Source organism: Zalophus californianus, chromosome 1 (genome assembly GCF_009762305.2).
Source record: "Zalophus californianus isolate mZalCal1 chromosome 1, mZalCal1.pri.v2, whole genome shotgun sequence".
NCBI lineage: Eukaryota > Metazoa > Chordata > Mammalia > Carnivora > Otariidae > Zalophus > Zalophus californianus.
The window spans coordinates 212,086,251-212,109,052 of record NC_045595.1 but is presented as its reverse complement, the minus strand read 5'-3'; the positions used below and the strand labels follow the sequence as shown (position 1 = coordinate 212,109,052).

Here is a 22,802-nt window from a genome sequence, read left to right as displayed (position 1 = left end):
CAGGAACAGCTGACGCCACGGGGGTGTCTTACAGCGGGGCAGCTGGAGCACAGAGGCAGGGGCTGGCTCCTAGAGGAGAAATGGGATCCGCCAGCAGACGGAGCAGGAAAGGGCCTCCCCGGAAGTACCTGAACCAGCTGTGCGTGGCTGGGGCAGTTGGCCAAGCGGAGGAGCAGAGAAAAGCCACCTCTGGACCACTCGGGAGGTGATGCCCGCTCTGGGGCCGCACCCACCAGCTCTGCATTTAGAGAGAGACGTGGGACTAAAATGGACTGGCCTGGGAAGGGAGGAAGCCAATCTCAAGCAAGATGCTGGTGCAGGGGCCACAGTGACTGGCCAGAGACCGCTGAGGGCAGGAGTAGCAGTGCGAGGGCAGGTGAGGACAGACTGAAGGAGCACCTAAGAGGCACAGTGGCAGGACTCGGTGATGGCTGAACGCAGAGACCAAGAGATAGAAGGGTCTAAAATAACAGCAAGTTTCTGGCAGGGAGGGTGGCTGGCCAGACAGCAGGGCAAGGACAGGGAAGGGCAAACAGGTTTAAGGTAGGACAGAATCCAGTAGGAAGTTCAGCTATGAGCTTGCTGAGTGGCATAGCTGTGTTCATCCAGATGGCGATGTCTGACAAGAAGCTGGTTATATAGATGATGGGAACGCTGTACAAATAAATATACAGGCAGGTGGTGCTAGAAATCCTGTTGGGTTGCATCCGTGCATGGGTAATACTCAAAAAAAAAAAAAAAAAAAAAAAAAAAGAGTTCGCACTATAGGCCAGGCACCGTGCTAGGTTGTGGGCAGGCAGAGGTGAAGGAGCCCACTGGGGGCTGGGAGGGTCCTGGCAGGCAAATCCAAGACAATATGCCCAAGTGGTAGAACAAGCTACATGAGGTGCTATGGGAGCAAAGCAGAGAGCACCAAACCCAGAATGAGGCTGAAGAGGTGAGGGAGGAGGTGGTAGAATCCGCCCCCAACCCCCAGGGAAGGGGCAGTAACATGAGCCCGTGCGATGAAACGATCAAGGTCAGAGGTACGTGATGGTGGTAGTGGTGTGGAAGGGGGGAGAGGACAACACACGAGACAGAGGCAGGAGACAGAGTGTGATTTGTTTGTGGGGGGGCGTGGGGGGGCGTGGGGAAGGGGTGGGCTGGGGGCAGAGATGGGATTATAGCGGGGCCGGGTCATCAGTCTGCTGGGTCACATCACATACACGGAGTTTGAATGTCAGGCTTAGAGCAACTGAGAGCCATCAAAAACCTAAGCACGGGAGTGGCATGATACCTTTTGCTTTTTAAAAAGATCGCTTGTGTTGCAAAGTGAGGGTGGATTAAAAGGGAAAAGTCAGGAAGCTGGGAGAGCAGACAGGAAGCTGTTGGGGTAGAAAGTGGTTATAGTATCAGAGAAGTGTTCAGGAGGTAGACAGACCAGATTTGGTGACAGGCTGGACCTGAGCAGGCAGCAGACACGGTGCCCAAGTTCTGGGCTCAGCCACCTGGCCCGATGTCCCCGGAGCCGGATGGGACTGCAGTGGGGAAGTGTAACAACAGGGCCCAGGTCAGAGCCTCAGGAGACCCAGAGTGTGAGGCTGGATGCGGGCAGAGGAGCCTGCAGAGGAGGTGGAGAACGGAAGGTCAGCTAAGAGGTAGAGAACCCGGGGGAACGAGGCATCAGTGAACTAGCAGGTTTGAAGAAGGAATCGGTAGAGACCACAAACCCAAGAGGTCAACTGAAAGGCTGAGGTATCTGCTGGATGTGTGGGTCAAGTCCGGTTCAGTGATGTGGCAAGTACAAAAGCCTGACGACATGGCTTAAAGTGGAGACACCAACACGTGTCTTCCTGAGAAAGGAAGGTGGGCTGGCATTTGGTATAGAACAGTTAACTGAAAAAACCTGGATTCTAGCTCTGGCTCTTGCCACACAGCTGGTACTGGTTTCCCATCTGTAAGATGGGGATAATAATGTGTGCTGGCCCAGACAAATCCCAGGGGACCCTAAAACTCACCGCCCTTTGAAAGACTTATAATCATCCTTGTATTCTTTCTGCCTTATTTTAAGTACAGAGCCACTTTTTTGCTCTACTACCACTCAGTTCAAAATATAAACACACCTCTTAAAGTTCTTCAACGGCTCTAAGAGAAAATTTTCAGGTGCAACGTTCTTCCTTTGAAATTAGGAGTCCTCTTAAAATTAGTGAAACTAAAACAATTGGCAATAAAGCTGTTATATTGAAGCAAGTTAATTTTCATCAACCTAATGCAAGATAATTTGTTACATAGGCTCCTCAAACATTTCATAAATTATATTAACCGGGGTCATGTGTTTAAACTCAAGTTTAAAAAATTAAATTGGGGTGCCTGGCTGGCTGAGTGGTTGGAGCCTGTGACTCTTGATCTCAGGGTTGTGAGTTCTAGCTCCAGGATGGGTGTAGAGATTACTTAAAAATAAAATCTAGGGCGCCTGGGTGGCTCAGGCGTTAAGCGTCTGCCTTCGGCTCAGGTCATGGTCCCAGGGTCCTGGGATCGAGTCCCGCATCGGGCTCCCTGCTCAGCGGGAAGCCTGCTTCTCCCTCTGCCTCTGCCCCTGTGCACTAAAAAGGATTAACAGACGTTTGTTAAGCATTAACCACGACTTAAACTGTGTCCTAAAATCACTACTTTGGAAGGCAATCTGCTCCCCCTCGCAATCCCCTCCGCTCTGGCTTTCGGGGGACACATCAAGATGCGATGTGCAACTGGTCTTCACAGTGTTTACAGTCTGCCGTTTGTCATATAACACGTTTCTGGTCCTGCAAGTGCAGCGAGCTTCCTAATCAGTGGCCCTATAGCGTTCATGCAAGAACACGAGCGGTCTGAGAGCCACGGGGCGAGAAGCGACATCGGAGAGTTAGCTGCCGGGGGTCACGAAGGCCGACTGAAGGCGCAGGCTGCGTGTGGCCACGCGGTGACCGGAGCCGCCACCTGACCTGCCCACGCACGACGGACCGCGAGCCCCGTCCCCCCCGTTCGCTCTCCGGGGCCCTTCCAGAGTGGCCCTTGCGGCGGGAACACATGAGGGCGCGGGAGGCCAGTTCTGCAAGACCCGCACCCCGTGCACCCTCGGCGTAGGCCGGCGAGCGCCCCGAACGGGACGCCCCGCGCCCAGGGTACCCCGCCGGAGGGCCGGCCCCCGAGGGGTGTGCGGGGGGCGCCGCCGGGTCGCGGGGGCCGGGAGGGGCGGACGACCGCTGAGCGCAGCCCCGCGCCACCCCCCTCGCCCCCGCCGCCGCCTCACGGCCGCCCGCACAACCCCGGAACCCCGCCTCGGACCCGAGAGGCCGCGGCCCATGAGGCGCTGCGACGGCGCGGGGCGCGGGGCGGCGGCGGGGGGCGGGCGCGCGGAGGACGCGGGCGCACGCGGACGCCGGGCGGAAGGCGCGCGCGGAGCGCTGAAGGACGCGGACGGCGGCGGCGCTCCCGTCAGGCCCGCCCTCGCCCGCCCCCGGCGCGGCGCACCTCCCTCGCCCCGCCCCCCGGCGCCCGGCGCCCAATCACAGCGCCGCGCACGTGACGAGCGCTGCCTGCGATGACCTCATCCCTGGTGTGGGATGACGTCAAATTCAAGATGGATGGAATCACAGCGGCAGCGGCGGCTGCGGCGCGCGCGAGCCGAGTGTGAGCGGAAAGGGGCCCCGCGTCTGCCTCGGGGCTGGAGACCGGTGAGTAACTGTTACGCCCCTCGCCCTAGGAGAACTGCGGGGCTCCGTGGGAGGCCACAGCCTCCTCGCAAAACGCGGCCTTTCCTGACGTAACTCTGAGGTGATTTCTCTCCTCTTTTTTCTCTCGACCAGCGGGTTGCGGGCTCCGAGCGCTTCTGCGCGTGCGCGGGGTCCGGGCTCTCACCGAGCATGCCCCAGGCTCCCACGTAGCCGATTGTGCCTTCACACTGCGCATGCTCCTTGCCCGCACTTGGCCTCGCCCTCGCCAGTGCGCACGCGCCATCCCCGGCAGGTCTTCCCTAGCCCGGCCAGGTGGCCCCCTGGGCCGGACGTCCCTGGCCTCGGCGCGCGCACCTGCGCGGAGCGGTTGGGACGCCTTCCGGCCGAGGGCGCGTGTTCCGGTCCGGTGCAGGCGTGGGGGCGCGCAGGGGACGGGGTGGGGTGCGCGGAGGCAGTGGGGTGGCTGGAGCCCCGCACCTGTCGCAGCCTGCGCCCCGTGGCCCCTCGGTCCCGCCCGGCGGTCGCCGGCGAAACCCTTCCGCAGCCCAAGTTGACTTTGCGGGCCCCGCCCCCGCCCGCCTCCCTGGCCCGCCCTCTGCCGGACGCGTGGCCTCGGAGCGCTCTCCTTTCCCTCCAGAACCCCCCGAGGACCCGGTTCTCGGACTCCCCGCGGCTGGCCGCAGGCCTCTCTGCGGGGCCTTGGGCGGTTCCTTGAGAATCGGCGGCCGGAGGCGCTGGGGAAGGGTGTGGGTCGGGACCAGCGGCTCTGGGCATCCCCGCACAGAGACCTCCGCCGGCAGGAGTCCCCGGGGTGTTCTCATGGGTTGCCTGATCGCCCAAACCGCTTATCTCGGACGAGTTCCTAGCGGCCTGTGGAGGGTCGCAGCCTAGCGGAGCCCCTCGGCACTAGCCCTGCACCCCGGTCGCTAATGCATTGCAAGCACAGGGCTGCATGCCTCTGGAGAATGCCACCCGAGCAGCACGTGTGGACGTGGGGTGTTTTCAGAGACCGGTTCTCCCTCGGGATTGCCACACAGTGGCCCAGGGGGGCAAAGGTTCATCAGACCCCAGACAGGGTAGCATCCTGGGGTCTTTTAGTGCGGGAGCTACCAGCGCTGCCCACCTCTGGCATCAGAGGGCATCAGCGTATTACAGCATAGTCCAGTGATTGTTCATAATGATGACCCGAGTCATCAGCAAGGAGCCTGCATCGTGGTCTGTGCACCTTGTTCAAGGGGACAAAGTGGGCTAATCGATTTTGGATTTCTCACTGACAGTTGCTCTTAAATCCTTTCTCCCCTCTGATGCTTGGAGTAAATCCCTCATCCACCTCTAATGTCTAATTGTCATTACTTCTAAATTTAAGTATTCCTAAATATTGGTGATAAAAAGAAGGTAGAAATTTGGGGTATTGGTTTTATTCATTCTTTCCCTCGACACTATTGAACATGGAGTGCACTTCATTCTGTGGCGTGAAAAGGTGGTAAGCCCATTCAAGGAACCTAAGAGTGTTTATGGCAAGGGATGCTGGGCGTGTAACCAAAGAGGGGTTATTGGGAGTCTCCAGGTGAGCAGAGGATGACTGAAGGGACAGTTGTAGTTGTCCCCAGAACCAACAAGGATGAGGAGAGCTGATTCTAGAGCTGTTTACAAGTGAGGTTTGCCAGGTTGTGCTGATGGGCTAGAGAGGAAAGAGGTTTCCGGTTTGGGAGAGCTGGTGGTTGGCAGCACATCTAACCAAATAAGGAATGTGTGAGGACAGGCAGATGTGGGGTAGGGGCCAGGGAAGTGGGCCCTGAGAACTGCCCCGGACATATGGAGTTAGCTGTGACGGAAGTGCTCAGCAGGCACCTGCGGTCCCGGGGAGAGTCGAAGCAGAGATACAGATTTGGGAGTCCTCATCCTGTAAGCCACAAGAGCTCATTCAGAAAGCAGAGCTGCCACATGCTAAGCTCTGTAACAGATGCTGGAGCAGTAAAGGTGAGCAGGTGCAGGTCTTGAACCTTGAGTGTAATGATTTCTCTCTTTACCCAGCAGATACTTGTCAGGCCTGTGCTAAGCACTGGGGATACACAGACGAAAATAAGCGTTCTTTCTTTTGAGGGCTCTCACCAGGGAGGTAGATAGAAAAGCAGGTCACTCAAAATAGTTGTGCTGTTACTGCAGACAGGTGGATGGAATATGGTGGTAGTTCAGATAGGACTGAGCCATTGGCTGGGGGCACAGTAACGAGAGCTTTGCAGAGACAGACATTTGAGCTGGATGTTTCTGTAAAAGTCCGTCAAGGGAAGGTAGGAAAGGTATGTTAGGTGGTGGGCACTGAGTGCACAGGTTTGCAGGGTAGATGGCAAAGAGTGGCCAGAGGGCGGCAGAAAGGTAAATATGACCTGACTATAAAGAGGCTTGTATGCTGGTTTGTAGAGTTTGGATTTTATCCAGGAAGTAATAGAAAAATCAATATAGTATTGTAAAAGGCCATGATGGGACCAGCTTTACTTTAGGAAAACAAATGAAAGGCGTATTTTCCACTTCTGCATTTAATTGGAGTATCAGACTACAGAAAAATCAAATATTTATTGTGCAAGATACCACCTTGGATATTGTGAAGAGTCAAAAGATATTGAGTGGGTTTTTAGTTCTCACACAGCTCAGAGTTCTGTTGGGGAGACAACAGTATCTGGCAGCAAATAAACATTGTGTGAATGGTGCCAATCTCTGTGGTACCAGAGTTGAAAGGTGCTTGCTCATAAACTGAAGGAGTCGTGGAACGTCTGTTAGTTAGCTAGGTCTGCCAGAACAGCACCGCCGACTGGGGGGCTTACCAGAAATGTATTTCCTCACAGTTCTGGAGCCTAGAAGTCCAGGGCCAGGGTGTGGGCAGGGTTGGTTCCTCGTGAGGCCTGTCTCCTTGGCGTGTAGAGGACCAGCTTTCCTGTTGTCATGTTCTTGTCCCTCTGTGTGCTGGTGTCCTTATATCCTTTTGTAGGGACACCAGTCAGATTGGATTTGGGCCCACCTTAAAGTCCTCATTAAAACCTCATGATCTCTTTAAAAATTCTGTCTAAATATGCTTGCATTCTTTTTTTTTAAGATTTTATTTATTTGAGATAGAGACAAGAGTGCACGCACTTGCACAAGTAAGGGGGAGGGGCAGAGATAGAGGGAGAAGCAGGGAGCCCAGTGTGGGGCTCCATCCCAGGACCCTGAAATCATGACCCCAGCCAAAGGCAGACACTTAACCAAGACAGCCACCCAGGCGCCCCTAAATATGCTTGCATTCTGAGGTGCCAGGGAAAGGGGGCCGGGTGGTTAGGGCTTCAGCATGTGATGGTGGAGAGGGGGACACAATCCAGCCTATGGCAGAAGGTATAATGGAGGGACTGGACTTGAGCTGAGCTTTGAAGGATGATCAGCGTTCAGCTGAGTGGAGTGCTGGAGAAGGGTAGATGGGGTCTTGGACATTCGAGGTCTTGTAGTGGGAGACGCAGGACACTTGGGTTGTGTCTCAGAGACGCAGCATCTGAAGCAGGAGGTCATCACAGGGAATAATGAAGGGAAAGAAATTTTAAAAAGTATTTTGTGACCAGATTCACAGAGGTGTAGAGTCTATGTTTGAAAATTTTGCATTTTAACCTAGTGGAGAACCATGTTTTCATTATTACTTCTTTTCAGCCAGCTTTTAGCACTCCGCCAAAATATCATATTGAGGCATTTCCTAAGCATTCTCTCCATACCCCTAGTTTCTCCACCCAGCTATAGCACCCTGTTTATTTCCATTATAGTGCAACCTGAAGCTACCCTTTTCATTTGTTTCCTTGTTCATTATCTCATTTACCCCCCTAGAATTTGGGGGCCTTGGTCTGTTTTGTGCGTCCCGTATTTCAGGCATGTCTAATTATGCCTTGCACATAATAAGAGCTCAGTAAAGTTGAAAATATAGTAGTAGTCCTTAGTGTGTATGTCCAGTGAATGCTTGAAGCTTTGTTTAGGAAGCCCTATCTAGCAGCAGGATTGTAAAGGATGAACTTGGAGAGCATGGCAGGAAGAATGAGTAACACTTGGAAAGGTATCAGTTAGGGTCCTTTAATAACAAGAACAGAAACAGGCTAGCTTGAATAGAACAAGGGATTTATTGTAGAGACACCGGGCTGCTCCTGAGGTTTAAGGAAAAGCTAGAGAATTGGGCCAGGAAGTACAGAAACCAAGGTAACTGGCAGGAATCAGTATGGTGGGCACCAGCCAGCTGCATTTTCAGGCCCATCTTCCTTCCGGGGAGAAAGTTTGTGGTCTGCATGGCTTTGGTTGGTGCCTCCCCCTAAGCTAGGAGAGAGCAGCTCATCAGACTTACTCCTGGGACAAGGGTGGTTCTTCCAGAGCCAAACAGAAGAGGCCGCTCTGCTAATCCAGGTGCCTGTGAAGGGCCCGAGCTATGTTACAACAGAGCACACCCCGAAACTAAAGTCAGCCCCTCTCGGGAGAGACTGAAAATGGGGTGAGACGAGCACCCAAGGGGGTGACACACCTGCCCTGGGGGGACCCGACTGAGGAAGGCTGGCTTTGAAATGAGAAGCCTTAGGTGATTTCTGCATGTCTGCATTGTCGCCAAGTGAGGGATAAAACCTAATGTAGAACACTTCTTGTCTCCTTCGAATAATGAAATAGAGTGGAGCGTCAGGCCTAGATCCAGTTGTGAAGGTTTGGGGCTGAGCGGTATGTGTGTGCTCCAGAGTCACATGTAGGGGCTTTGTTTTTCTGAGAGGTATTTGCTTTGTGACATGGGTTCCTCCTTTTTACTGGTGTAATGGTTGGGACTGTGCAAGACGTCCCCAGCATTCCAAAGGATCGTGCGTGCAGAGTTCGGTTTTAGGCTGATGTTTTGGATGTGAGCAGACGTTTTCCTATGGAAGTGGTACCAGGGGTTTTATGGGCCGGTCTTGAAGCAAGTTTGATTTATAACGCACCTTAGCTCTGACACCAGTCTGAGTTTTAGTCTCCAAAACTTGAAAGTCAGCGGGGTTATCTTGGTCCCTTTCTGGGCCCCTCATTCAGCTCCTGGTGCCCTTTTATCCCAGTGCTTAGCTGTGCTTTGCTGTTTTCTGCTCATATCACCAGAATGCTCTGTATTCCAAAATCGCCTGCCTTTCCTCCATCCTCTTAAAAATCTTAACTCCTTGATCTAATATTGGTATAAAGAGGAAATTATTTGCATTGAATTAATTTCTATTAAGACACAAATCCCTGCTTTTCTTGGCATTTTAGTACCTGAGGAATTTGAGGTGTTGGTATAAAATAATTTTCTGCGGTTCAGTTGCGAAGGCTTTGTGGCCATGCTAGGGAATTGGAACTCGAGGCCAGCGCAGGCCTTTAGTAGGAGTTTTTAAGCCCTGGCACAATCAGATGTGTGTGTATCTGTAGTAGAAATGGGAAGAATGGAACCTTTGCTATTACAGTAGTCGAGTGAGCGGTGAGTCCCAAGTCTTCCTGATGTCCCCACCGTGCAGTCACCTACCCTCCCACCACCTGGCCAAATTAACTGCTTCTTGAAATCAGTATTCTCGTAGCATTGTTTGTATCTTTCATTCTATTTGATTTTTATGTGTCTCTGTCCTACCATGGGAATGTGTGTGACTTCAGGCAGCCAGCCAGCTCACTCCTCTCCCATCACCAGCATCTCTTATGATTTATAACATTTGGAACCATAAACATTCCGGAGAGGAAGGGAGGAAGGACCTGAAATGCGTGCTTGCCACATAGGAAGCACTACCTACACGAGGAGCTGGCAAACACCGTGCGTCTTGTTCTCGTAGAAAGCCTATGTGGTAAGGAGGGTTAGCCCCGTCTAACAGGTTAAGGGTACTACGACTCAGAAAGGTCGAGTGATCTTTACCAGGTTACATACCTAATAGGTGACAGAGCCAGGACTGAAGACAAATACTGATTGGAAGGTCCTTTCCATGGAGCTGTGAGTTCCATGAATTGTTAACTGTAAAGATTCTCCTTTTGAAATTTCAGGAAACAGCATGAAATAGGAACAATTCAGGCAGAGTTCGGGAAGATCTGTGTGTGCGAGGATCCAAGCAGTAGCAGGCCAGCCCAGTTTCAGAGTCTGGCTTTCCCGGGGGGTTTCCACTGAGCTCTTTCTGTCCATTGTAAACGGCTCTTCAGTCCACATTTCACCCACTTTCCTCTTCAGAGCGCCAAGGCTTCTCACTATGACTACGGTGATAGCAGGAACTCTGCCCCGATGAGTCAGGTGGAGATGAGCAATGGAAAAGGAGTGGGGGGGCGGACTCGGGGGCAATATGCAGTTCCGTGTGCGAGCTTTTCAGTTTGTGATGCACGGTCTCCTGTAAAGTAGAGGTCCTCGTTATTCATCATTAAAACATAGGTGAGAAGTTGGAGTTTGATGAGCCACCGGATTTGTGGAGGAGGAGGTACATTTGGCAACAAAGTCGGTCTTACCTGAGGGCTGAGGAGCAGGAACAGCAAAGGGGTTGGGTGCTCACTTCACACCCCCGGGCTCCCCCAGGGGTCCTGCTAGATTAGCTCATGAAATGCACTGGTTGTGACTTCCACCCACCTTTCGGCCTGCATCCTTAGTGGAGCATTTTCTATTTTTAGTTAAGTTAGTTAAACTCAATGAATATGCCTACTGTCTTTAAAACACAAAACTCCAAAATGTTAGTTGTTTGCAGCTAGACCAGGAAAGGACCCATGGTTTTTGAGTTTTCATAATGAAAAAGGTAGAAGCAAGGGCATCACGCGGAGGGTGAGGAGTCTGCATGCCCTGTGCTCGCTCTCCTCCAGATGTCTCCGGACTTTGTCCCAGGCTGCCCGAGAGGATAGAGGAGGTCCCTCTCCCTTTAGGTTCTTGGACCGGCCTTAGCTTAGTCCTTGGGGCCCTCCCCTGCATGCCACCCATCTTCCGGCAACCTCTCCGCCTCGGCTCTGTGCTGTCAGACACGGCTCCTGCCCTTGGAATGCCTTTCACCTTGCCTTCCTGACTCCTGCTCGTTCAGGAAGCATCTTCTGTCGAGTGCCTCCCCTGACGTGCCTCTCAGCTGCCCCTGAAGCCTCCACCTGCACCGCGCCCGAACCTCTGCAGCGCCCTGTCCGGGGCTCTGCACGTTGGCACGTGCTAACACACTGACCTGTCCCGCTCCCACCACACAGGTCTCTAAGAGCTGCCGGACAGGCCCGTGCTTGCTGGGCTTCCATCCTCCGTGTCCCGCCAGGCACCGGGCTGTGAGATGCACGGAAGGTGATGGCTGAGTCCAGGTGCTGGGCCCCAACTCCTAGCTCGCCCCACTGCTGGCCGGCGGTGTGACCTTGGGCACAGTGCAGGCTCTCCCAGCGCCAGCACCTCCATCTCCTCATTTGTAAAACAGGCACGTGGACCAGCGCCCAGCCCAGAGGTTTCTGTGCGGATTAAAGGAGGGAACTGGAGACAGCATGGTGTGGGGGTTAAAGAGCTTGGCCTCTGCAGCCACAGCCCCTGCTGTGAATCCTGCTCTGCCACTTGTACTTGGTGGGACCGTGAGCAAGTTAACTTGACCCTCTGTACCTGGGTGTCTCATCTCTAAAACAGTCATGGTACCGCCTGCTAGGGTTGCTGTAAACACTCAGTGAAGGTGTAAAAATGTTAGCGGTAGATGTGGTAGAGGAAGCACTCAAACGGTAGCTGTTGGTGGGTGTGCAGTTGGTGCCGGGGTGAGCCGAATGGGCGGCACGGTGGCGTCGCCCGCACCCATGTACCCAGAATTTGACAGGCTTGGCCCCTTTCCAAGCAGGCAGTCTCGCTGATGATTCTAAATGGAGAGGAGAGCCAAACGGATCGCTTTAGGCAGTTTTCAGGGACAGCGACTATTTCTCATACAACCCACATCTGGGTGACTTGCTTTTCCCTAATTCCCAAATGTCTTCATTCAAAGAGTATGGTGGGAGGGGCGCCTGGGTGGCTCAGTTGGTTAAGCGACTGCCTTCGGCTCAGGTCATGATCCTGGAGTCCCGGGATCGAGTCCCGCATCAGGCTCCCTGCTCAGCAGGGAGTCTGCTTCTCCCTCTGACTCTCTTCCCTCTCGTGCTCTCTCTCTATCTCATTCTCTCTCTCAAATAAATAAATAAAATCTATTAAAAAAAATTAAAAAAAAAAAGTATGGTGGGAGCCTGTGGTTCAAGGGATTCGAGGTAGTGATTTAGAACAAAAGCAGGGGTCATGGTAATTTGAAGAAAGCAAAAGAAGGAAATTTTTCTGAACCGTGTTGTTTGCGTATATAGCAGCAGGGTGCAGATGCAGTCGCCTTTCTTCGTGTCCAGGGATGTGGAAATTCTCGCTTGGTTTAGTCCTCGCACACTCCCTTAGCCCACACCTGTGCTTTCAGGTGCCCTGGGTGTCTTCTTTTGATTCCCCCAGGAGCAGACCCTGAGCCACAGATTCAGAGCAGGTGTTTATTTGGGAAGTGATCCCAGGAAGCACAGGAAAGGTTGTAAGGGTGCCCGCAAAGGGTCCATTAATGAAATAGGTGCTGCTCACATTTAGAATATCAAACTGAATTCCTGGAAAATACCTGAACCGATTTTTCCATCAGACTTCATCTCAAGTAAGACATCCAGCACTTCTGGTACAATTCTTAGAACTCTCTTTAGCTCCTCACCTTCTTATCTACCATGGTCAGTCCCTTAGAAATCCAAATAACTGCTTTATCTCCACTCCCACCTTGGTGCGGGCACCATCGAGTCTCACGCGGGTCACTGCAGTAGACTCCTGGCTGGTCTGGGCCACAGTCCTGTCTCAGCTGCCTTGTTGATCTTGGCTCCTAGCTGGTCTCCCAGCTTCCACCTTTACCTGCCTGCTTTGATCCATTCTCAACATCGGAGCCAGAATGATCCTTTTGAAACATAATTCAAGTCCTTGTCATTTTTCTGTCAGAATCTTCCAGCGACTGCCCTTTCACTTGTGGTGGAAAGCTCAGTTTTCCTGCAGTTCACTCATTCAGTCCTGCTCTGTCTTCCATGGCTCCCTGCTCCAGCCCTGCTGTGACTTGGGCTCTTCCCTCTGCTTGCGGTGCTCCTCCCTCGTGATTCTCATTCTCATGGCTCCTTGCCGCCTTCAAGCCTCGAGTGGCATTTTGTTGAATGAGCGAACGGATGAGTGACTTGTGAAGTTCTGGTACAGTTTGTAGTGTGTTGGAGGTGCCAATACTGTCTTCTCGTTTACGTCTCACCATAGCGTTGTGTGGTAGCTACGACTCTCCCTGTTTTGCAGTGGGGGAAACCTAGCCTTCAATGTTGACTAGCCCCCCGCGCTGACTTTCCAACCGTCTTGACCCCGGCTAACGGAGGGAGTAGGAGTATGCTGTGCGTGCTCAGGGGTGTGGACGTGCGCCATCCGGACCCCGGCTCCCAGGACGGAGTATGCTGTGCGTGCTCAGGGGTGTGGACGTGCGCCATCCGGACCCCGGCTCCCAGGACGGAGTATGCTGTGCGTGCTCACGCGCGTGGACGTGTGCGCATATAACTGAGACTGACATTTCACAAGGTGTCGGCCTCCTGTGTTTGAGGCATTCTGACGTTTTCTACTCTGTCCTAGTCAGTTTATGACTTTAATTGCTAGTTTCTAATCACTAAATTGATTGTAAGAAACCCTTTTTGAAAAATACTTGTCCGCGTTTTTAATTCTGCATCTGTTGCTTTTTCCTGTAGCAGCATCTGAACTAGGTTTCTCAAAAATTATCAGCACTAAAAACAGCATTTAGTACACAGCTGAGTTGTAAATGAGGCATTACAAGTTATTTCTTTCTCTGCTGACCTTTGTGAAAGATGATAGGGGTATGTAAATAAATGCAGGATTGTTGAGACATGATAGGATTAAGGGAGAAATTTAAATGGCTAACAGAAAAGGAAGGGCAAAGGTTTCCATCAAGCAATCGCAAATAGAGGAATTAAAATTTGCCATTGATATGAAATGATGGTAGGCAGGAATGAGCAGAAACTCCTTACACTCTGACCAAGGCATCTGTTTGGGGACGACATCCCTGGAAGCAGTCATGTCTGAGAGCCCATTAAATTGAGTCAACACCATAGAGAGGAATCAGAATAATAGGAGAGAAGTTTGTGTATCATGCCTGGTCATTCCAGGTTGGTGGCCTAGCAGACTCTTCTTCGTGGGCTCTTCTGAAGAGTCTGCATGCTGGTTGACCAGCACAGGCTGTCCTTTGAAACCAGAGGAGAACTTGCCACTGTCCTGGGCACCGAGTTTAGTACATTTACAACCTGCCCTCTGGAGAAAGAGAAAACTGTCGGTCTTAGTTACTTAGAATCCATTCAAAAATAAATGTCATAACTTGTTTTATTATTTTTTTAGAGCAGGGAGAGGCAGAGGGTGAGAGAGAGAATCTCAAGCAGGCTCCATACCAGTGCGGAGCCTGACACGGGGCTCGATCCCACGCCCATGAGATCATGACCTGAGCCAAAATCAAGAATTGGACACTTAATTGAGCCACCCAGATGCCCCTAAATGTCGTAACTATTTTAAAGAAGACACTACAGTCAAACCAGAGATGAGGTGTTACAGTAACAGAAGCCAAAGTGAAGGGTCAGCTTTGGAAAGTCCGGCATTGTGTCTGTATGAGATGGCTTTCCCTTCGTTGAGAGCATGGGTGGCATTAATATGGACCTTTTTCTTTGATGCTGAATTAAATGTTTGCCTTGTATGAGATGCTGGCTCATCCAGCCTTTGCAACAACCCTAAAGGAGGGTGCAGTCGTCCCATCCATTTCACGTGAGGGACCTGGTACTCAGCCAGGAAGGAGGCAGCCTCTCACCCCCATACCTCTGCCAGAGCCCACACCCAGCCACCAGGCCTTCACATCTCATCTTTAGATTAGAAGAGAACTGCCGTGAGATCTCATTTCAAACTCCTTAATTTAAAATTAGTAGTAATTACGTTTAGATCAGGCTATGGTCTTCTCTGTGCTATCCTTGAAAATGTGATTTGGTGAGAAAAAAGTATTCAGGAGATTGCAAGGTGGTTAGCGTAAGAAAGAAACCAAGCTCTTCTGTTGTTTAACATTCTAACCTTTGCTGAACACTGTGATACAGTAGTGATCAGTAAGTGAAATTTTTCTTTCTTTTTCTAGATTCTTCCCTATTTTTAAAGGTCTGGTGAGGACCCCCCCCTCCCCCTTTGCAACCCAGTGGTCACAGTTCACAAGGTGGATAAGTACGTCCGATGATAAGACTGACTTCCTTCAGAATCGCGGACTCAGGAGCTTCGATTCTTCATGCTTACTCTCTGAACTAAGAGGGATAGAACCGAGCGTCGAATGGATAAGAACCCTAAATAGCCAACCTTTCATTTCAAACAGGGCTGTTCCGCACAGCGGCCAAGGTCCAGCAGCCCTCTGCTGGTATGGCAACACCTGTACTACAGTCTTCAGTCCTAAAACCGCTCAGCGGCAGTGACTGACATGCTCCAGGAGCCCCGAGACCCACTGGCCGCTCTTTCCCATGTTGTCAACCTAAGATCGTTCATCCACACAGCTTTTGTCTGCCTACAGTCCGCTCAGCACTGGCACCTATGAAAAGACAGCTAGGGCTCCCTGCCCTTGAGCGTTTCATCCCAGGGAGAGCTTTTCACCACGTTTTTCACAATAAGTGTGTACTTTGTCTTTCAGGTAAGCGCCCACGATGGAGGGGCTGCTGCATTACATCAACCCGGCTCATGCCATCTCTCTGCTGAGCGCGCTCAACGAGGAGCGCCTCAAAGGACAGCTGTGTGACGTGCTTCTGATTGTTGGAGACCAGAAATTTCGAGCGCATAAAAATGTCTTGGCCGCCAGCAGTGAATACTTCCAGAGTTTATTCACCAACAAGGAGAATGAGTCACAGACTGTCTTTCAGCTTGACTTTTGTGAACCAGATGCTTTTGATAACGTTTTGAACTACATTTATTCTTCATCTTTATTTGTCGAGAAAAGCAGTCTCGCGGCCGTGCAAGAACTAGGCTATAGCCTTGGGATTTCCTTTCTGACTAACATCGTCTCTAAAACACCTCAGGCCCCTTTTCCAACGTGTCCCAACAGGAAAAAAATATTCATAGAAGATGATGAAAGCAGTTCTCAGAAGAGAAGTGTCATCGTTTGTCAAAGTAGAAACGAAGCACAGGGAAAAACTGTGAGTCAGAATCAGCCTGACCTAAGCCATACGTCCCGGCCCTCCCCTAGCACTGCAGTCAAGACCAGCACCAGTAAGCCCCACGTTCCCAAACCAGCCGAGCCGCTCCACACTTTGCCACTGGCTGAAAAGAGCTGGCCGAAAGATGGTTCTGTGGGCTATGCAAAGTCTCTGGAGCACGCGGGGCCTCTGGATGACCCCAACAGAAGCAGTTTGCTGAAAAGGAACGCACCGCTGCAGGACAGAGAGGCGATGGACGATACGGCCAGTCTCAGCGGCCAGCTCCCCAAAGGCAAAGCCATAGAGTTGGCTTTGAAGAGACCACGGCCCCCGGTGTTGTCTCTCGGAAGCTCATCAGAGAACCCCTACGTGCTGAAGGAAACTCACAAAGGAGGCGGTCCGGGCGAAGACCGAAACCTGCTGTATTACTCCAAGCTGGGGCTGGTGGTCCCGTCCGGCAGCTCTGGCTGCAGGAAGCCAGGCATCGACAGAAGCGGCCCGCTCGTCAAGAGTCTTCTCAGACGGTCGCTGTCCATGGACAGCCAGGTGCCCGGCCTCTCACCCTCCATAGATTTGAAATCTTCCCAGGGCCGCTCCGCAGTGGCAGGTGAGGTGCCGGGGAGCGGCTTCTGTGCTCTGTCGCAGCAGTCGTCTCTGAAGGAGTGCGGGGAGAAGGCGGCCCTCGATGAGCGGGGCCCCGCGCCCCAGCCCCACCGCCTCCGGTCCTTCAGCGCCTCCCAGTCCACGGAGAGGGAAGGGGAGCCTGCCGTGACCGAGGTCCGCATCAAGACGGAGCCCTGCAGCCCCCTGTCGGACCCCTCCGACATCATCCGCGTCACTGTGGGAGACCCGGCCGCGGCAGCCGCCGCCAGAGACCTTTCCCTGACAACCGAAGACGATCAAAAAGACATGAGCAGGCTCCCGGCGAAAAGGAGGTTCCAGGCGGACCGAAGGCTGCCGTTGAAGAAGGTGAAGGAGGACGAGCACGGGTCTCCGGTGTCCGAAGAGAACTTCGAGGAGGGCTCGAGCCCTCCCCTCCCTGATGCAGAGTTTCCAGATTCTGACTTGAATAAAGATGAATTTGGTGAGTTGGAGGGAACAAGACCAAACAAAAAATTTAAATGCAAACATTGCCTTAAGATCTTTAGATCGACCGCAGGTCTTCACCGGCACATTAACATGTACCATAACCCAGAGAAGCCCTACGCTTGCGACATCTGTCACAAGCGGTTTCACACAAACTTCAAAGTGTGGACGCACTGTCAGACCCAGCACGGCATAGTGAAGAACCCGTCACCAGCCTCTAGTTCACATGCCGTTTTGGATGAGAAATTCCAAAGAAAGCTGATTGACATAGTGCGAGAGAGAGAGATTAAGAAGGCCCTGATCATTAAGCTGAGGCGCAGCAAGCCTGGGTTCCAGGGGCAGAGTAGCTCCCAGGCCCAGGCCATCAAGAGGAACTTGCGGTCGCGAGCCAAAGGAGCGTACATTTGTACTTACTGTGGAAAAGCCTATCGCTTTCTCTCGCAGTTCAAGCAGCACATAAAAATGCACCCGGGAGAAAAGCCCATTGGCGTCAATAGAGCTGCTAAGCCCAAAGAGCATGTTTCTCTCGAGAGTCCAATAGAGAACAAGGAGGTTTACCAGTGCCGCCTCTGTAATGCTAAGCTCTCTTCTCTTCTAGAGCAAGGAAACCACGAGCGATTATGCAGAAACGCAACCGTTTGCCCCTACTGCAGCCTTAGGTTTTTCTCGCCGGAGCTAAAGCAGGAGCACGAGAGTAAGTGTGAGTACAAGAAGCTGACATGTCTCGAGTGCATGCGCACCTTCAAGTCCTCCTTCAGCATTTGGCGGCACCAAGTTGAAGTCCATAATCAGAACACCATGGCGCCGGCTGAAAACTTTTCCTTACCCATTCTGGACCACAATGGTGATGTGACTGCTGCTGCCAGGGCCCCGGCCCAGCCCGAGCCCCATAAAGCCAACCATGCGGTCCCCGCCAAAGACGACAATGCCTTCAGTGATTGTTCGGAGCAAGTGAACTTCGATTCAGAAGACTCCTCCTGTCTCCCCGAAGACCTCAGCCTCTCGAAGCAACTGAAAATCCACGTCAAAGAGGAGCCCGCGGAGGAGGCCGAGGAAGAGGCACCCGAGGCCCGCGCCGGCCCCAAGGACGCCGGCTCCAGCAAGGACGCCAGCCTGTGGCCCTGCGAGAAGTGTGGCAAGACGTTCACGGCGCACAAGCAGCTGGAGCGGCACCAGGAGCTCCTGTGCTCCGTGAAACCCTTCATCTGCCACGTGTGCAACAAAGCTTTCCGCACCAACTTCCGGCTCTGGAGCCACTTCCAGTCCCACATGTCTCAGGCTACGGAGGACCCGGCGCATAAGGACTCGGAAGCGTGCCCTGTGCCCACAAACTCTCCGTCCCCACCCCCGCTGCCCCCACCCCCACCGCTGCCCAAGATCCAGCCTCTGGAGCCCGACAGCCCCACAGCCTTGTCTGAAAACCCCGCTCCTGCCACGGAGAAACTGTTTGTGCCCCAGGAATCCGACACGCTTTTTTACCATGCCCCCCCGCTTTCTGCAATCACCTTTAAAAGACAGTTCATGTGTAAACTGTGCCATAGGACATTCAAGACGGCCTTCAGTCTTTGGAGTCACGAACAGAGCCACAACTGAAAGACCGCCCCTTTTCACCTGCCACAGAAGGGATGGTGGTCTCCAGAGTTCCTCCACCTAAATTCTGAAACGTGCATAAGAAACAAAATATTTTTTAAAAGAGAATAATAAAGGTTGGAAATTGTTATGCTTGAATAGAAGTTTGAGATAAATTGATACTAATTAGTGATGTCCTTACTCACCTTAGGAAAACTAAAATCTGTTGTGCTTTGGACCTTACCAGTCACAGGATGATTTGACTTCATTAATGTTGAAATGTGACTGATCTTGGTTATTTGCATGGTTCCTCATTCCACGGTGTCAGTATAATCTTTTCCCGGAGGTGGTTTTGGTTTTGCAATCAGTGAAATACTATTCAAGTGTTTCTTTTGATTATATCAAGACACCTAAGTTCTAGTTCAATGTCAGCCACGTTCCGAAGTCCACAACGCATCAAGAGGAAGTGGAGTAGTTTGCAGCGTTGAGTTAGATCTTAGGATACTTTAGCAATAAAACAATGATAAGCCTCAACCTTAATAAGTTATCCTGACGCTTGATAACAATAAATAATTTGGTATTTTGTGGTCATGTAGAAATTTTTTTGTATGAAAATAGTGAGAAATTTAAATCAGCAATAGTGATACTTAGATTTTTATAAAATAACAAAAGCTTGCTCTTGGTCATTTAACATAACTAGGGATGGAAGATTTGGGAAATGAAAATGTGAGTGTGTCTCGAAGGCCTCCGAGCCCGTTTACAAAAGCTCCCGTGGCGATAGGCATTGTAATTGGAACTGCTGTGCTGTGTGCGCGGGCCTCAGGTCTCAGCTCCAACCAGCATTGGGAGGACTGGACGTGTTGGGTCTTCTCCGATTCATGCTGTCACCAGTGGGAAATCTGAGTGCGTTTGGGACTGAAAACAAAGGCAGCATAAGGCACTCACTCATTTTGATTTTAACAGCATTAGTGGGACAGTTAAGGTTGGGACATACACTTAGGTACCTCAGTCCCACGCCCGCGGTCAGGACAGCCCCTGTAAGTCCCGAGTTAGCATTGACTTCCCAAGATGGGACGTGGGGGAGAACACCATGTCGTGGTCCCCACACGCTCTCAAGAACAGTGTTCACAGTGTACCATTTCCTGCCTCTGTTTCTGTTAGAATTTGTTGGAGTTCATTGTGGTAAGATGTCCTTAGTGCAATCATTCTGCTTTACGTCACTGCTTTAACGTTTCATAAATCTGTATTAAAGCACTATCAGGGGTCCAAAATTAGTTTTCGCTACCTATTTTGGCCCGTAGGGTTTGGGCTGCTCTTCTGTTTTGTTTTCTATTTTGTTTAAGTTGTAATTAAACGGCCTTTTTAGGTGTTTCTAAAGGGAAAACAACTGTTTCATTGGTACAAGTGAGGGGTTAGGTATGGACAAGTGGAAATATTGTTGAAACTACAAAATCCTTTTAAGATAGTGCTATGGATGAAGACTCCCAAGTTTATTAATTTTTTTCTTCCAAGCTATTCTCTCAAATAAAAAAAAATTACTGTGACTAAGAAATGATTTGCTGAGTACTTCAGTGTGTACCGCTGTAGCGGGAGAGAGCTCGGCACTCGTCGGTCTCCTCACCCACATTCCACACCAGTGGCAGGAAAGACATTCTTAACTTTTTATCGAAACAGGCCTTTTCACAAGATACCAGTTGGCTTTGTAGATTAGAGGAATTGCATGTGAAATCTTGCCTTTTTATTTTTTCATTTGAAAACTACCACAGTCACAGAATATTTGAGTGGTCCCTTCCTAATTTTGTTCTTACTTAAACTTGATGGAGAAAGGAAAACAGAATGAAGTCGCAGTAACCGATTATTGCCATCTTTATATTTTCTTGAAGAAATCTATGCATTTTCAAGATGAAACTAAAGTGTATGATGTTCCGTGAGCCATCAGGGTGGATTACTGTTCACTGAATTAATTCCCTGTATAATGTGCTCTTTTCTTACTCTGAACACCTTGGTAGCTGTCACTTCTTCGGAAAGACAGCTTCCCTCAGAGTAGTCCTTGCTTCTGGCTGTTAGAGCGTGTGTGTGAGAATTTCCACGGCACACGTGATCTTGGCATTGTAAATTCAGTATCCCAGGACTTGAACCTTTATGCTACGTTTTTGAAGATTTTTTAATAATGTTCAGTAAAAAATATTTTTGATCTAAATATAGGCTCAGCGTACCTTTTAGATAGTGTTTTGTCTCGTTCGTTTCACGTTTTTGTCTAGGCAAGGAACGTTAAGATTTCAAATAAAATTTCGAACCAAAAACATTTATAATGCAGTTCTGGTTTTTCTATTACTTTTTATACTCTACCTTCAAAGCGTCAGGCTGAAAGAGTTTATTTTGGTGGTCAAAAAATAAAATATGCTTCAACTCATGTAACTATTTTAAATGTCAGGAAGTAAAATAATGAAAGACACACAAATCGCTCCTTTTAAGAACGTTGATCTCAGACGGTGGGCAGACACTCGGTCTGTGAGACAGGTTGGTCTTTCATTGTTAGGACACCAGCTTGTAAAGGTATTCTCAAAAATGTTTTTTCTGATTAGAATTAATTTTTGAAAATGTAGGAAGCTTGTTATTCCTTGTAAGTATTCAGGCTGCCTTTTTTTATGCAGTTGTGGAAAGAATGTCAAATGTTTTAATATATTCTTTATTAATCTGAGAACTTGCTATTGAATCATTTTCTTCACGTGGGAGAGGGAAAGAGGAACACCCTAAAACATCTTTTTCTCAAAGTCAGCAATGGAGGTTACAAATAGTGTGCATTTTCTATAGTAATATTTCAATTTAACAGAATATTCACCGTTAAAACTAGTTATGGCTAGTGTGCATTTATTGTTTTATCAAAATCTACAACTAAGAGTTCAACCAGGATATCACTTTTGCATTTGTGGGGACCTATATGTGGTTCTTGGTTTTCTGTTTTGGAATGGATCCTTAATAGCCTTTTTAAAAATATGCTCCAGCTCTTACCAATCAGTGGTAGTCTTATCCACACAGAGCACCGGTTGGTGCTGATGAGGGGAGAAGTTGTACCAGAATAAAACGTGCCCTTCCTTGGAGGCAGGGGGGTGTCTTCCTCTGTAGGCCAGTGGCCCGTCCAGGGGTGAAAGACCCAAGAATCCACTGTGTGTGTGTGTGTGTGTGTGTGTGTGTGTGTGTGTGTGTGTACACAACCAGAATCCAGAACCTGTGTGTGTGTGTGTGTACACAACCAGAATCCAGAACCTGTGTGTGTGTGTGTGTACACAACCAGAATCCAGAACCTGTGTGTGTGTGTGTTGTGTGTGTACAACCAGAATCCAGAACCTTAGGAATTAAAGGCATTTGAATTTTCTTACCACAAAAACAATTAGATGTCATGCATAGCAGGTTTCTTTATAAATTGCACTAATTCATATTGGAATATTACAAGTCCGTTTTGTCAAGTTCTGATTTCTCATTGATGTTTTTTGTAATAATTACGAAAAGTGTTACTATTTAAATAATGCTAATACATTTAATAAGTTCTTTAACACTGGCTTTTTTTTTTAAGTTTAAAAAATAGGGTTTTCTTTTGTGGCTTTAGCACTTTAAGAAGTTTTATGTTTCCATCATTGTTAATGTGCTTGTTCAGCACTTCTCCCCGTGTTTGCTTCCACGTGGGGCGGGGTTGGGGGGTAGACTGAGCGGTGGTGTTTACGTTCCGGAGGAGGAGACGTGGGTTAGTGTCAGGTTTTTAAGGAATTCCTTTCAGAGACCATTGTTTGGGAACCAAAGTATTTTACTGTAAATCTTGAAAATAATTAAATTGAGTGTTCTCTAGTCATTTATTAGTGCTGTTCTCAAATTTTCCACAAAGTTATACTTGGTTAATGTTAATTTTCAAATGGGGATAATTTCTTATTGACATTAATGCAATCCTTGAAGTTTTCATTGAATAAATCTTACTGTTAAACAAATGTGGTTATAAACAAATTGTGTATATTTTGTTGTCAGATGCTTTAGCAGACTAAATCATTGTTCAATTTTATTTAGGAATGAGCTTTTTGGAACTGAAAACTCATGGTAAAATAGGATTTCTATCTAATGTTAATCCATTGCTTATTTGTATCCAGTTCTGTTGTCTGTTTCCTTTGCTTAAATCTTGACTAAGAATGATTGGAGTCAATAAATTTGTACTGTATTTTGTTTTGAGTCATGGTCTCATTGTTATGTCTTGGACGTTAATAACAACGGTTAGTAGCGTATACATTTCTGAAAGTA

At 49.9% G+C, this 22,802-nt stretch overlaps 1 protein-coding gene across 6 annotated transcripts; it reads left to right on the top strand.

Annotated features, from left to right (window-relative positions):
• Nucleotides 1-3,576: 3,576 nt before the first annotated feature.
• ZBTB21 (zinc finger and BTB domain containing 21) lies at nt 3,577-22,733 on the top strand. Of its 6 annotated transcripts, XM_027585407.2 has the most exons (3): nt 3,577-3,689; nt 15,365-16,947; nt 17,548-22,733. In XM_027585407.2, exons 2-3 carry the CDS (start codon nt 15,378-15,380, stop codon nt 18,540-18,542), a joined length of 2,565 nt encoding a protein of 854 aa, XP_027441208.1. In that variant the 5' UTR covers nt 3,577-3,689; nt 15,365-15,377; the 3' UTR covers nt 18,543-22,733. The 6 variants fall into 6 exon arrangements, with proteins under 6 accessions (XP_027441208.1, XP_027441203.1, XP_027441204.1 ...); XM_027585402.2 differs by having other exon boundaries at nt 15,365-22,733; XM_027585403.2 differs by having other exon boundaries at nt 3,579-3,689; nt 14,828-22,733.
• Nucleotides 22,734-22,802: the final 69 nt, after the last annotated feature.